The sequence below is a fragment of the Channa argus genome, chromosome 7 (assembly GCF_033026475.1).
Source record: "Channa argus isolate prfri chromosome 7, Channa argus male v1.0, whole genome shotgun sequence".
Lineage (NCBI taxonomy): Eukaryota > Metazoa > Chordata > Actinopteri > Anabantiformes > Channidae > Channa > Channa argus.
The window spans coordinates 20,944,056-20,959,096 of record NC_090203.1 but is presented as its reverse complement, the minus strand read 5'-3'; the positions used below and the strand labels follow the sequence as shown (position 1 = coordinate 20,959,096).

Here is a 15,041-nt window from a genome sequence, read left to right as displayed (position 1 = left end):
TACACCAGCACTTTTTCCCTCTGATCTCCCTCTGTTTCAGCTTGTTATCCAAAAGCTACTTTATCACTTGAACCGCTCCATTATCATAGTACCAAAGAAGAGAGCACCAGGCCGTGATGACTGCTTGTGTGTCACTGTGATCACTGTGTGTCACAAGGTCGGGGCACTTATACAGTAGAACGCAGTAGGTACACTTCATCAACGCTTGTTATTAAAACATAGCTGCTGTTGAAGGACGGCCACTAACTGACCAGTAGAGACGATGAAGTGATTACAGTGTGAGTGCATGCACAGCCAATCTGTTGTCATTAACATTTTACATTCCTCTTTGTAACATCAGTACACTGCAGCATTATTGCCTGTGGCCCTGGCCTGCCTGCAACCCTGCCAGCCTCATTCAGGATCACTGCTGATGAGAGAAGGATGTTTGAAAATTCTGTTAATGGGCACAACGAGGAGGAAGCGTTTCATTTTCCCACAGCAGCTGTCTGCTTGACTTTGTACACCCTCACACACACACACACCCACACACACACTAATACAATACACGCCTTTCTTCTCTCTCCCACACTAATTAAAGTTTGAGTTTACGTGATGTCTCTGAAGCTAAATTAGCTCTTCCGTACTTGATTTTCAAAAAGTTTATACCAGTATATTCCAATGCATTTTATATTTTCAGATCAAGGGTGGCTATCGTACATTTTGAGTTTTGCAAATTGTCTTCTTATGTCAAAATATCAAGAAGTGTTTTGACATTTAGGCTCCAAAATAGTAACATTAGTGTATAAAATAAGTTGTCTGTTATGGGTCACTTATTGTTTTTGTACTTGACTGGGATAGAAGAAGTATTTAGATCCTTAAATAAAGGTCAGTATCATAAGTTAAAGATTAAAAATGAAAAACGATCAATGGCTTTTGGCTTGTCCCTTCAGGGTTTGCCACAGTGGAAAGTGTTCCACACTTTGATTTGACACTAGGTGCCCTTCCTGCCTGGCACCAGGGTTGCCCTTGGTGGCTGGGTGGGACCACACTTGGTGGGGTGGGATTCGATCCCGCAACCTTTTGCATTCTAACCCGATGCTCTACTACTGATCCACTAGGCCCCCGAAAGATTCTCAATTAAACGTCATAAATTATGTATGAATAAAAGTGACTCATTCTCTAGAGGTAATAAAGCCATGACCTTGCTTGAACTAAACATAAAAGGGAGAATACAGCAATCAGCCAAAACCTTAACCTTAATTCGACTTTTACAAAGTTATAATTTCTCAGTTTTTAAGTTGAAGCTGTCAGAAAAGTGATAATTCTACTATGTATTTCATTTTGAAGTCATAGTGGATGGTGAAGTTGTACTAGAGTGTATGAAAATAAGAGGTGGTTCTAAAGTTTTCAGTCATTCATTTTCAATGGTTTAGCCAAAACAATAGAACCACCTCTTAAATTGTATAACATTATGGGAGTTTGTAAATTGTTGTTGCAACATCAAAGAAATAAACATTGCAACACAATACAATACACTACAATACAGCCAGAACTTTATCTATTGGGTCTCAAAATAAGGTCAAACCAAAAGACCTGAATGGAATAGAAAATAAAAATTAACATTGTGTATAGATTGGGCAAGCAGTTGCTCTGAACACAGGGTCAGCAGTTCATGGCCCAGCTACCCTTTGGCATGGGTCAAATTGTCCCTGAGCAAGACACTGTATCCCCAAATTCCATAGGCCCAGCCACTGCGAGCCAGCGCACATATGAGCACTGATGAAGAGTCTGGCAAAATTTGAAGGCATCATGTATGGAAGGGATTCTGCCATTAAAACCTGCTTAATCAACACTGACCCCAAGCATATGGGAAAAGCTGAAAGGCATAGATGCATTGAATCTATTTTTCATATGATTTACCTGAAATAAATGAATCATTGATAAACTGTATCTCTGTGGACAGAGAAAAATGGAAGTTGTGAGACTTTATAGTCTCAGTGCATTCGTTCTGGAGACTTCATCGCATACCTTACTGGTTACTGGTTGACACCTATTTTGGCTGCTCCCTCATTTACCCCGAAACCACAGGGCCAGTTGCCAGATCCGGTTTTCTGTTCACATTTATCACCACATTGTTAAAAGGATTTGGGAGAGAGCATGATAGATTAATCCTCCTTGAGCTGCACTTTTTGTATACTCCAGTGAATTGCAAGAATTTAGCTTTAAGAGCACTTGTATCAAAATGCCAAGTTGTGGCAATAAACCACCAAGAAGTGTCTTAACCTGGTGTTTGATATTAGAAGGAAAGTATGGAACAGCAATGTGAGCTAGTACATAGAGTGGGCAGCATGTACAGTAATTGAGTTTTTATCCTACTCATCTTTGTTTGGCTTATGTATGGAGGGGTAACCGGAGACATCCTATTAGCCCAAAGTGTTGGCTTGCGTACGGTAATAGACATATCTTCAAGTACTATCTGATATCTACATATGAAGCTCATGTTACACAGCACTTTAGGAATATTGTATTTCATCTGTCGTGGTGCTGTCTGAGCCTGTATCTGGAAAGTCTATGTCATTTTTCTGCGGTGCGGCTGCCAGACTGCTTTAGTAGCACCGAGACTCGTCTCATTTCATACGGAGAATAGAAAATGACAAGATGGAACGCAAAGGGGCGGAACAACACACTTGACAACTGTGGGCTGAGATTGTAACTGGAGAAATGTGGAGTATTTCCACACTCACTCATGGACCCAGGAGAAAGGATTCCATCTGAAGTCTGGGATATTATACACATACACTACTTAGTGTGGAAAGCTACAAATTGAGTGCAAACTTATAAGGCAAATCCAAAATATAACATCAATAAATAACCACATTTTTTAAATAATTAAAAATTAGTAGTTAACAAAAGTTTTCCTATTTTAGATTTAATCATTTATATGTTTCCTATATTTAACATGTCTCATTTTCCTCTTCACATTTCTAACTTAAAAAAAAAACATATTTTATAATTGAGTGTGTATAAACACTGTGTTGCTAGCTGGGTTGCCTGAAGATACTAATAGCTTAGGACATAGAAACCTTTTTAATACACTGGCTAGCATAGCTAAAGCGTTCTGCTTGGTACACCAGTAGCCAATACACATAATGATAATAGTTCATATATGATATGGCAATGTGGCATCGTTAAATTATCCTCATACTAAAATATAATAAAATTTGTCAAGGCAGGTCAACTTTATTTATTTAGCACATTTCAAAACACAGAGGCAATTAAAAATGCTTTGTATGGGGAAAGGAGCCATTAGAATATTGAAAATAAAGGGGAGTGAGTAAAAACAAGAATAAATCAATTAATAGAAAACAAATGCAATCAAGTTTTGATGAAGAGAAATAATGAAGTAAAACATCTGAAATAAAAATACAATGCAATTAGGTAAAGATAAAGGTAGATGAGAAAACACAGCTATAGTGCAGTAATAGTATACACGGTCTCCTAATCAACCGAGGAAAAAAAAAGTGCAGCAAAGGCACAAGAAAATAATTGTGTTTTCAGCCGAGTTTTAAACTGTCTTTGAAAATGGCTAGATTTGAAGCCCATTTGAGTCTGTCATAAAAGGATAGACAGATGCTCAAATTGGAAAAGGTTTTACTTTCATTGCTCGTGTTCTGGCCCGAAAGAGATTCATTCCAACATCAGTCTCAGTGAAAAGTCCCTCGTCATTGTTCAGTGGTAAAATACATTACAACATTTGTATGTAGCTAAGATATGGCTTTACTCATCTGTATTAGATATTTATTTATTGCTTTTTAGTACAAAATTCTCTCAATGTTAGGAGCAGATGCTTCATTCTCCATTATAAACAGGAGGAATGGATACACAAACCGAAACATTTTTTATGGTCTTATTCTTATGGTCACCTAATTGTTGTTTTAAAGCAGACTTCAAAAAATTGTGACACTTTCCTTTAAAGTGCATCTCTTGTATCTATTAAGGTCCACAAGTGAAAGTGCAGTAAGTGTGTGATTTACTGCCACTTAGCTAAAGGTCAGACATACTAAGCTAAACTCTGTGTTTGTTATTGGTAGCTTGCTGGCTAAATTGCTTTAGTTATGATTGAAGAGTCTGCAGGGTGATGCTAAAGCAGTATGCAACATGTAGGAATATCATGGAAATACAAAATTTGGTGTGGGGCCAATAAACAATTATCAATGTTGACAAGTTTAAAGAATAGGTAAAACTAAAAAGTTAATCACTATTACTAATTACTATAATTAATTAATATATTTATCCATTTAATCTCACAGTCTTATGTCAGATTAAATTGATAAATATACTTTTAAAGTCGAAAATCTGTCTTGTGGTGACTTGGGGCCCTATAACATGGTGGGGTTATATGTTTCCCTGATCTTTCCCTTGGACAACATACTCCAGAACAAATATAACGTAAAATACACAGTCAGGAAGAGAACATTTTCTAGAATAAACACATATTAAAGGACCAGAGAGATACTGGTTATCTGATTTGGCTGCCTTAAAATATCTGTGAAATATCAGGCCATTTTAGGCAACATAGCATATTCCTGTTTACTGTGAGTGGAGGAGTTGAACTAGTGTCCATAACAACAACTCTTGTACCAACAGATTAATGGCAGGACATTTCTTATTCTGCGTGGACCTTGTTACACCATTTCTTCAAGGTCTGACGAGCATTCGGACTAAAATAAAACTACATGTTTTTAAATAGTGGTTTTGCACCACATGACCTTGTAAAAGCATTGCAGGACGGTGTGATGGAGCTCCTCCTGGCCTGCCTCTGCTCACGGTGCTGGCTGGTGCGTTGCGGAGGTCATTACTCACTGCTGACACCCTCCACTGATCTACATCATATTACCAAGCATTTCATGTTGTTCCGTGCTGACCGTATGGCCTCACAAAAGAACTGCCAAGAGGACTCCCAGGTTGCAGTAAATACATCATCAAGATTGTTAAAGTGCTGCCCTCAGCAAATCCCTCTCACCGCTGCGCTTCTCATGGAAAACCTTTTAATTTTTGCTTTGCAACTTTGCTCCGATTAGATACTGATCGTATTCTCTGACGTTCATTGAGAAAATGCAGACAGTATCCAATGAAAATCTTTTTATAGGTTACCTCCTGAGGTGCAAACTGCTCAGAAGTCAGTGTGACAAACAACACTGGCCTGCAGTGTATCATACATTTTTTTTTACACTTTTGTCGTCTTAAAATTGTCTTTACATTTCACACTAAAAAACTGGAAAGAAAGTGCACACAGAGAACAGGAAGCAATCAAGATGACGTTTCGTACAGGCCTGAGGCTGTACTGCATTTCTCTACAGCTCTCTAAATTGGTTTCATTTCTCTCTCTGTCACTAAGCTGTCATGGGTTATTTGGACATGTGGAGGGAAAATTTTCCACCTGCTCTGGATGCTTGCTCATTCTTAAATGCTCAGAAAGCAGTGAAAACATGCGTACACACACCTAAAGTGGTGTTTAGGTTGGAATGTGTCCACATAGAAATGAGTGGAAGAGCCTGTTGCAGGGAAGGGCTGAATTGACTCTAACGAAAAGCTAAAACAGTTTCTTTCAGTACTGTACATGGTTTTCTTTATAACTTAGGCCAATTCTATTTATAGCAAATTAGCCCCCAAGTCTTCCTTAAAGGGAGATGTGATTAAACTGGAGCATAAACATTAACATTAAAGAAAGACTTTTGTACAAAATGCTTTTTTTTATTTGACCGGTGAGTCACTGTACATTAGTTTATTGGTTGCATTTGACTTCTAACTTGACTTCAAACAAAAACAGATAACCCGGTGACCAGCTAGCTCATTATTTACATATTATATGTGTTATTTGTCTCAAAAACAGAAGCAACTACTGCAAATGGAATTTTTTTTTGGGGGGGAGAAAATGTTCTGCACTTATATAGCACCTTTCTACTTATTGGCACTCAAAGCACTTTACACTGCTTCTTATTCCCCCATTTGCACTCACAATCACACACACTCTCACACACCAGTACACACACTATGCAGCTGGCCAACACTCACCAGGAGCAACTAAGTTGGGATTCAGTGTCTTCCTCAAGGACAGTTTGACATGTGACCGGAGGAGCCAGGGATTGAACCAACAACTTTGAAATTGGTGGACAACCGCTCTACCTTCCTGCGCCACAGTCACCCCTAAAGTCATGTGCTGCAATATATTTAAGCAGGCACAGTGACTTCCTTGATGCTATTATTTTACGAAGTCAACCAACTACATACCGCCGTGCATCAAATTAGTTTACATTCAAAGACAAAGATCAATGGAACAAAGATATAAGTCAGACAGATTAAAACCAATCTTACCACATGAAGCCTCTATAGGCAATTTTTAAATGTACTTTAAGCACTTCTATTTTAGTCTTGTGTCATCTGAGCAAAAGCACTAAATCATACAAAATGGTTCTTGTAGGAAAATAATTTTTCCAAGGCCATGAATTTCCAAGGTCGAGAACAAACCGTTTACCTCCGGTTTTGAACCTCAGATGAGAGAAGTGCTCCGAAATAAATGGCAAGAAAATGAACGGCTCCATCTGCTCATGAAGATCATGTGAAATGACTGAAAGCGGCACCAGCCTATATACTAAATAGACCTAGTGGTTATATTGCTATCACGTTTTTATTACAATAAACTTAGAATGACATAAATGTAAAAAATAAAATAGATCCAACCAGATAATTGACCTATTTTAATATTCAAAACAGTGTACAACATTTATCACTGTAGTCCAATATTTCTAATCAATACAATATCATACTCTATAGTTAAGAAATTCAAGAAAGCAATTCCTGAACTGCTGCCAGTATAGTTATTTACATTTCTAAATACACTATATTGATCATTAAAATACAAACTTAAAAATTGCAATACAATAAAAAAATAGCAGACATGCATTTTTGTATATTTGATCACAAATACTTATGGTGGAAAGTTACAGTATAAAATAAACAATAAAACACAACCCTTTTCGTATATATATTTACATTTCATTATACAAATATTCATATTAATACACTCATTACTTGATAAAATGGTGGTTATGCAGCTAATTGAAGGGCTAAAAACATCCCTGTTTTTCTAAATGACTTTTAAAGTAATGGAAGTAATCTGTGTTTAAGCTTTAAAAACAGCCAACATGGCAATTGTGTTACTTGTTCACTCAAAGCTACGTACATTTGATTTTGACAGTGTAAAAACAAATAAATGATGTAACGGGCCAGTAGAGTAACATGTTTCCATGACGTCAGGCGCTTTTTTAAATGTGTTTTTGTGCGTGTCATGTTTTTTTTCATGATCCCTCATGGTACAGAACTTACAAGAAGCAATCTGTGTTTCAGTGTTTGAGTTCACAGAAAATTCAGTGAAGCAAAACACAAGCAGCTTTTCTGACTGGCCCATTGATGAGCGCTAAGAAATCAAGCAAAAATCATTGATCTGTGTCTGATAGAATTGCAGCTCACACAGGTGAACATCTCAGGATTTATACTGATTGACGACAATCTGACCTCTAGATTGATGAAACTAAAACACTGCTACCTGTTGTGTATAGGGTCCATGGGTGTGATCAACAATATAGATGATACACAGCTGCAATAAATTTTCATTTTCTCATTATGAGAGCCTACTAGTCTATTATCTTCAGTGTACATCATTTCTGACACCCAGAGATGTTGATCACTGGCGATGTTTTATAGGGAATTGTAACCTACAATTATATATTTTTGACATTATGAAACATCTTTAAGATCAGTATATAATTTTTAACTCATTCTGTAAACTAAACTAATGACCTCAGCTGATCTTCACTGCTGGCAATTCTATGCATAAAGGTCATTGCACGGATTTTGACGTTTATCACACTGAGTTCCTTCTTTTTTGCTAAGTGTAAGTTTAGCAAGTAAAATTGCCAGATCACTGCATTTGCCCCCTCATCTCGCCCATCTCTTCATTTCCCCTGTATCGGTCCCTCAAGCACACGTGGCAGTAACTGCATGGCCTGGCTCGCTCAGAGAGGCAGCAGCGCTGTCAGCTCAGATCTGTCTTCGTTTAGGAGGGTGTCTGTTCATTAGGTCCAACATGGCTCAACAGGGGGCAGGCGTCCACTACATGCCTGTGTGGGGCATCATAAATCCACATTGGAGAAGATAAGGCATCTCATGTGGAGAGAGGTTTTGCTGTGGTGGCGGTGCTTGAGATGATGATACTGAATAGTCTAGGCCATCAGTGTCCAACGTACAGATATGGAGCTGATATAAAAAGAAGAAATGGTGTCAAACCAGGGTGATTTGTAATTTCAGTCTACAAAACGTGCCCCATATGACTGTCATTTACGATTTTTTTCTAAGGGAAAGGTCAGTGACTGGGGCAACTTGCCAGGTGTTTGTGGAGCAGCAGACCAGTGCGGCGCGGTGAATGTAATTACGGCGCTCTCGCAATCTGATAACCTGCCAGTCTGTCTCTCAACACTAGGGAAGTGCATCAGTATATTAAATGTGGCTAAATAAACATGGCTATGAGCAGAGTTTCTGTGCAGTACAATGGGGTTCTGAAGGGTGGTACAGTAGATCTTTTGTCTCTAGTTGTGTGTTTTTTCATTACCTTAACAAACTTCATCCAAAGACTTATTAAAGGAAATCTAGCATTTTTTCATGAGTCTAACTGTACATTAAAAGACTTATTCATTGCTGTCAGCACTATTCCTGTGCATACTGACCATTCAACATTCCTTTTCATAGTCCAACTCCAAAGCAAGATCCTAGCTCTCCCTCCCTGCCAGGGGTAACGTACGAAAGTTCAGCTGGAAACCGATGTGTGGAGGTGTCTTGGTAAGTGGGTAAAGCGTCGACGCTATGGCAGTGGGAATTAAAATATGCTGTGGTGTGTTTGCTTCAACTCTTTAGTATAGTAGTGCATGTGCACAGAAAACCTAGCAACTATTGTTTAGAATCCATTTCGTATCCATCCACGAAGCTTGTCACTTATGGAATTACAGCAATGCCTTTCGTGTCTTGATTTTAACCTGAAGGCAGCGCTTTTCCCCAGAACAACACCAAAGATGTGTAGTTAAAGCCATGATGAGAAACATTTTGATGGTGGTTGATTGCTAGACGGGGAGGATTACATATCTAGAATCTCTGACCATGTAGTTATTGTAAATATTGATCTTTTCGGGACCACTATGAACAGGAAGAATTAGCACCGTGCTCAGTAACATCTGTGACGTTTGTGACTATTGTATCATGATGACTTAAAAATCAAATCAATATTACTGTATAATAATCAGTTGAAGTAAAGGTGAATGACATCTCCAACATCTGCTTTTAAAATGTTTAAGGTCAAGCCAACCTATATGTACACTTAGGTGTTGCTCTACAGTATGTGCATAAGACACCATTCAGTCAAGAGGCAACAAGAGAATATGTGCGAAATAAAAACTATGTATCCGCCAGTTTTCCTGTAATACTTGGGCCCTGGTAGATCAGATAAAATGACAAAGTGAAGGAGACAAAACATTGTCGACTATATGAATCCCAGAGCTCTGAGTGCCTGCAACAAAGGCTCTGTTTAGTAACAAGAACAAACATCAGTGCTGCTCCAGTGTGGAAGGCTTTAGGTAACAGCCTAAACAGACAGCTGAGAGACAGTCCAGGGAGGTGCCTGAGACACGCTGTCTTTTTGAACCTCAACTGACACCATAAGTCAGTGACCGGCTGTTTGGAGACTAGTGCTAACAAGCACAAAAGGGCCAGTGAGTGAGCCAGAGAAGGTGTCATCCTTCTTAGACAACGGAGAGGCACTCCCTGCGCTCATCTGTCCTATTCTTCTTCCCCTTCAACCATCCTCTCTCTTGCTCTCTTTTCTCCCCCCGTCCACTGTAATTACACCTGCTCTGCTAAGCGTAGCCTCAGGCGTGGCTGGACAAAATCACCGGTTAATATGAATCTGCGAAGTGTGTGTGCGAGGCAGAAGAAGACTCACGGACGGTCTCTGTGGAAACATTGAGAGTGTAAGCAGCTTGCACCTGTATGTCCCCCCCGGGACAAAAAGGTAGGGAAGGCTCACTTTGGGGAAACAGCGTGTGTGAAATGAAACCATCCATTTTTAAAATGAGCCTGCAACAAACAAAAGTCCATAGTGAGGAAAATGCTTGTAACAATAAAATCCTATTGGCTTGAGATTGTTTAACCTGCAAAAATCATTCAGTGACATAAGAAAGTCATTAATGAAGGTTTGATAATCAATACAGCAACACTTAAAGCCAATGAGAATACAATCCTTTTAGACGTGCAGCATATTTCAGGCAACTGCCACATTCCTTCTCATCTCTGACATTGGCTATGCCGTTTCTGAGCCATCGCCTCACAGACAAAGAGATTTTTCAGGCGGGAAGTGCGAAACTAAAAGGTGTGACGACACATCCTCAGCCCACAGAGACAGCTGAGCGGCTGTGGTGTGTGTCAGGAGGAATTCGGAGCATTAACACCAGCCAGAGCAACAGACCACACCGACTGTGTTACACATCGCTTCCTTTTCTGATGTCAAACAAACACAGCCCTACACATACAGAGAATTATAGCAGCTAGAGATGACTAATGATTTTCAAACTAAAATAAAAAGACATGCTACACATAAACATGCTGCTGCCAAACTGTGTAGCATGCGTAGCTGCAGGCTACATGAGGCCAGTTGTTAGAGATGTAATGTGTGCATGTATAAGTGAGTGATGGAGGGAGAGGGAAATTCTTATCTCTAGGTGTTCCTCAAAAGGTCAAGGTAGTTTGCAGTGATTATTGTGTGCAGACACAACAAACATCTACATTAATTTAGACTGCTAGATAGCAACATGTGTGCTATACTCTTCATAGAAGCACCACACATTAATTATTAATCTATACTATACTAGACAGCATGAAATTTAACAACTGACAGTTGCACTTTTTTTTCCAGGGATACTTGTTCGTCTACAACATCCAGAAAACATCCAAAAAAGCAAAGCTGCTTGAGCTCATTTCCATAATACCTCTGTGTTCCCCATGAGAATCTCTGGTTCAATTTGCCTTCATTTACATGTGTCACAAAATGGCACCATCTTTTCTGATTTTTATTCTTTTTGCAGCTGGAGTTTCTTGATATGCTTACATTATATTGTGGAGCCTATCAATAGGGGCTGGTGGATGTGAAACCTGCCCGCTGGCTATATCTCCGAGACATTATTATGGGAGGATGCGCTGCAGAGACTGATTTTTTTAAATCAGATTCTCAGCAGGAAGCAAATTGGAGAGGGGATAACAGTCGGCTACTCTCATCACCTATAGACCTACAGATAGAAGCTCATTTAAATTCAGACAGTATGTCTCCCCTCAACTTCTGAGCTTAACTTTATTTCCTACTGCAGCAACTCACAAAAATAGCACTTGCAGTGGAGATGCTATAAATGTCTGCAATATGGCAAAAGAGCAGATGGTTCACACATTGTTGAACTCATTGACAAGTGGAGTAAGATTTAGAGTTTTGTGATATGGTTCATTCTAGCTGTGGCACAGCCTCAAGAAGGATTGTGTGTGTGTGTGTGTGTGTGCGTTTGTGTGTGGCTCTGAAGTCCTCCAACAAAGCCTTTGGATCACATTCCTCAGTTTCAAGATTAAAGGCCTTTAGTCAAGACACATACCAGCAATCCAGAGGCGTTTATTTAGCTGAAGGTCTTTACAGAAATAAAAAGAGCAATCACATCCACCTATAAATCCCAAAACTATGCGATGTGCACTATAGTCATTCAAAAAATACATACTGTATATCACAAGTTCACAGGTTAAAAAGATGAAACTTATAAACAAGAAGTACAGCATTTCTCAGCAGCAGAGGCATAATGGAAAGGATGCAATAAGTTTTTGCCAGGTACTCTGTCACTTAAATATCAGTGCACCTCATCGGTTTATCCTTTAGGAAAAGTAAAAATAGAACATATCAATCTTTGCAACTGTCCAAAAAAACTTGTTACCATTATTCCTTGTCCATGCAATGCAACACCGAATAAGTGGAAATCACAGCTGCCAGGTACTTGTATAGGACATGCAGCAGCGGTTGAATGGAGGTTGTGAGAGGGGTTCATTTGGAGCCATGACAGATGGGAGCATCAATCGTAATATCATCATGGAGGCAAAAGGGAGGTAAGGGGAGGAAGACTTTCATGCAAATCTCAAGAATATATGTCATGTCATATGTCACTGCAGGGTTCCAGACAGTGTCCCATCCTGGTTTACACATCAGAGTTGATGCTGAGGTTGGCCAAACGTGGGTCTGAGTTGATCTCATACCTGTAATGGTACCCCTCCATGTGGTCCCTACAAGCGTCCCGGATGTTGTATATCCAACGCTTTATGCCTTTTCTATTCAGGTAGAGCACCAGCAAGAATATAACACCGATCAGTGCCAGTACCAGCCCCAGGAAAACATATGAAGTCTCCAGTACTCCCTCCATGTCACCCAAACACTTGAGCTGCGGCAGCCCTACTTGCAGGAGCAGCTGGCTTCTCAGAGCCTCGGGGTCTGCACAGGTCAGGTTTTGCACATCAAGCACCTGTGTGGAGTTTTTCAGCCACAGCAGCAAGTCCTCAATAAAGCAGTCACAGCGCCAGGGGTTCCCCGCAAGATGGATGTGAAGATCAGGCTTGAGGCTGAACTCTGCCAGTGTGGTGGGGGGCAGATCCCTCAGACTGTTGTCCCTCAGGTCAAGGTCATGAAGTGGGGGCACCTTCAGCGTCCCGTTCTGAATGGAGATGATGGAGCTGTTCTGCAGGCTGAGGTTAACAAGACTGGGAAGGCTTTTTAGTATGTCCTCTGGAAGAATCACAAGATCGTTGTGGGACAGGTCCAAGACTGTGAGCTGGAGGAGGTGTCCACTCTGTAGGACACTCACAAGTACATCCACATAGGAATGATTGTGAAAAGACCTACTGAGGTTCAAGACCTGCAGTTTACTATCAGTGGGGAAAGCTGTTTCACTGAAATTCTGGATTTTGTTGTTGCTTAAGTCCAGCCGCACAAGGTTTGTTAAGTTGACAAATGCCATTGCATCCACAAACTCTATCTCATTTCCAGTAAGATAGAGATCTGTTAAGTGTAACAGGGGACTTGGGAAAGAGTCCACACTTATGCGAGAAATGTTGTTTCCTGTGACAAACAGAATTTTGGTATTGGCCGGCAAAGACCGCGGTATGGTGTCCAAGTTCTGGTTGTTACATTTCACGGTTTGTGGGGAGCACAAGCATTTTTCCGGACAGCCGTGACTGGACAGTACGACGGCAAAGAGCAAAAGTAAGAACATCGTACCGGACATATGTGTTCTCCTTCGGATTTCTCCACGGTTACTTCCACACAAGGTGCTAAACAGGCGCATATTGGACTTCGCTAAGCTGTCTGCGCAGACCGTGCGTAAAAGATTGCTTTCCAACTATCCGGAGCAGTCACCGCCTTGTTCTTCCGCTGGGAACAAGGGAAAGTTTTTCAACTGTCTGTCACACCTTTATCCTTTCGAAAACTGCTCCCAGCTCCAACTCAGATTCCATATAACCATCCCCGAACCATCCTTATACATGATAAGTAGTCATTTCCGTGAGGATAAAGGTGATATAAACGAAAGGTCGCAAAACTTGCACTCCTCGTTTTTCCCCCCCTCCCCAAACCTCAGAGAATTGCAGAGCTACACAATATTTTTTTCCCGGTCCAGGGAAAAAAAATCAAATCCGTCGCATGAAGTATAAACGCCCAGCAACTTAGTCGAGTTTTTGATTTTCAACCCGACAATGCTTCCGGTCTCCAAAAGATGCCATAGATCACATGCGTACTTCCAACACGCCGCTCTTGGAATCGCTGGGAGACTAAAGGGAAAGACCAAACGCAAGCAACCCAGTGCAGACCATTGGAAGGAGGGAGCATACCATTATTCAACAAAAGGGGGTGATCAGATAAATCCGGCAAGTTTTATATGGACATTCACTGTTTCCGCTCATGATGCAACTGCTGAAATTGATGATTATTACTCCAACTTATTTTAACAAATTAATCTTAACTCACTTGTCAAACATATAGATGTGAAAATCTGAGCTAGTTTTTTATGAAATGACCTGTAGCATAGTAGGGCTGCTTTGAAATTGAGCCCAGGGGCTTGGTGTCCAGGGACCTCGGGGTCCCTGAGGGAGCTCCAATGACGTCCCAAACAATGCGAAGAAGAAGTAGGTTATATGTAGTCTATAACACACTGTTGAGAAATATATTTATCGTCTTATTCGAAGATTGAATAGATGAGTTGGGCATTTTGGTATTAATTCTAATTCACAATGAATAAACATGCTTTCGGATGAGAAACCTACAATTAGTGATGGAAATGCTATTGTGGTATTCCTTGGTTTTATTTATAGCTATTTAGTAACATTGATAAACAGTATCGATTATCTGCTAAAATATACACATCATATGTCTGATCCGATGATAATGTCACGTTACTAAACCCATAATTTAACAATATTTATTTAGTAAAGCCACAATCACATTTAAGTTTGTAACATACCCAGCTAAAGGGAGACTTCAGAAATCAGAGCTGTAACAGATTTTGGTCATTATCAAGTAATGTTTAAGTACTTTTTCTGACTGATAATTTGGCATTTGTATAAAACAAAATAAAAAAGTGTCAACTGTTCATAACAGGATCCTAACTCGGGATGGCATCAGGAAAGTCCAGTTATGTGCAACTAACAGTTAATAATTAAAGGTTTTATACATTGATATTATTATCTAATAATAACCCAATAATTATATAAAAAAGTTTTTAAACTGTTGTTTTGTTGTTTTGTAACTATTGGCAGGGTTTCTATTTATTCGTAATAGTCATATTTATACTATTTGCTTAGATTGTTTGTATTTACATATCTGCTATTAAAGAATAAACTTTACATTTCTTACTAAAGCAATGCTTTTGATTATCAAAAATTAT

The 15,041-nt window shown here is 39.7% G+C and overlaps 1 protein-coding gene across 2 annotated transcripts; it reads right to left on the bottom strand.

Moving 5' to 3' along the window:
• Positions 1–6,725: 6,725 nt before the first annotated feature.
• tpbg (trophoblast glycoprotein) lies at positions 6,726–13,945 on the bottom strand. 2 transcript variants are annotated; one of them, XM_067511091.1, is made up of 2 exons: positions 12,051–13,945; positions 6,726–10,164 (listed from the first exon to the last, which is right to left on the bottom strand). In XM_067511091.1, exon 1 carries the CDS (start codon positions 13,446–13,448, stop codon positions 12,309–12,311), a length of 1,140 nt encoding a protein of 379 aa, XP_067367192.1. In that variant the 5' UTR covers positions 13,449–13,945; the 3' UTR covers positions 6,726–10,164; positions 12,051–12,308. The 2 variants fall into 2 exon arrangements, with proteins under 2 accessions (XP_067367192.1, XP_067367193.1); XM_067511092.1 differs by having other exon boundaries at positions 6,726–8,298.
• Positions 13,946–15,041: the final 1,096 nt, after the last annotated feature.

Excerpts from the sequence above, each read along its gene's own strand:
- tpbg (XM_067511091.1), bottom strand. The coding sequence starts at position 13,448 with ATGCGCCTGTTTAGCACCTTGTGTGGAAGTAACCGTGGAGAAATCCGA.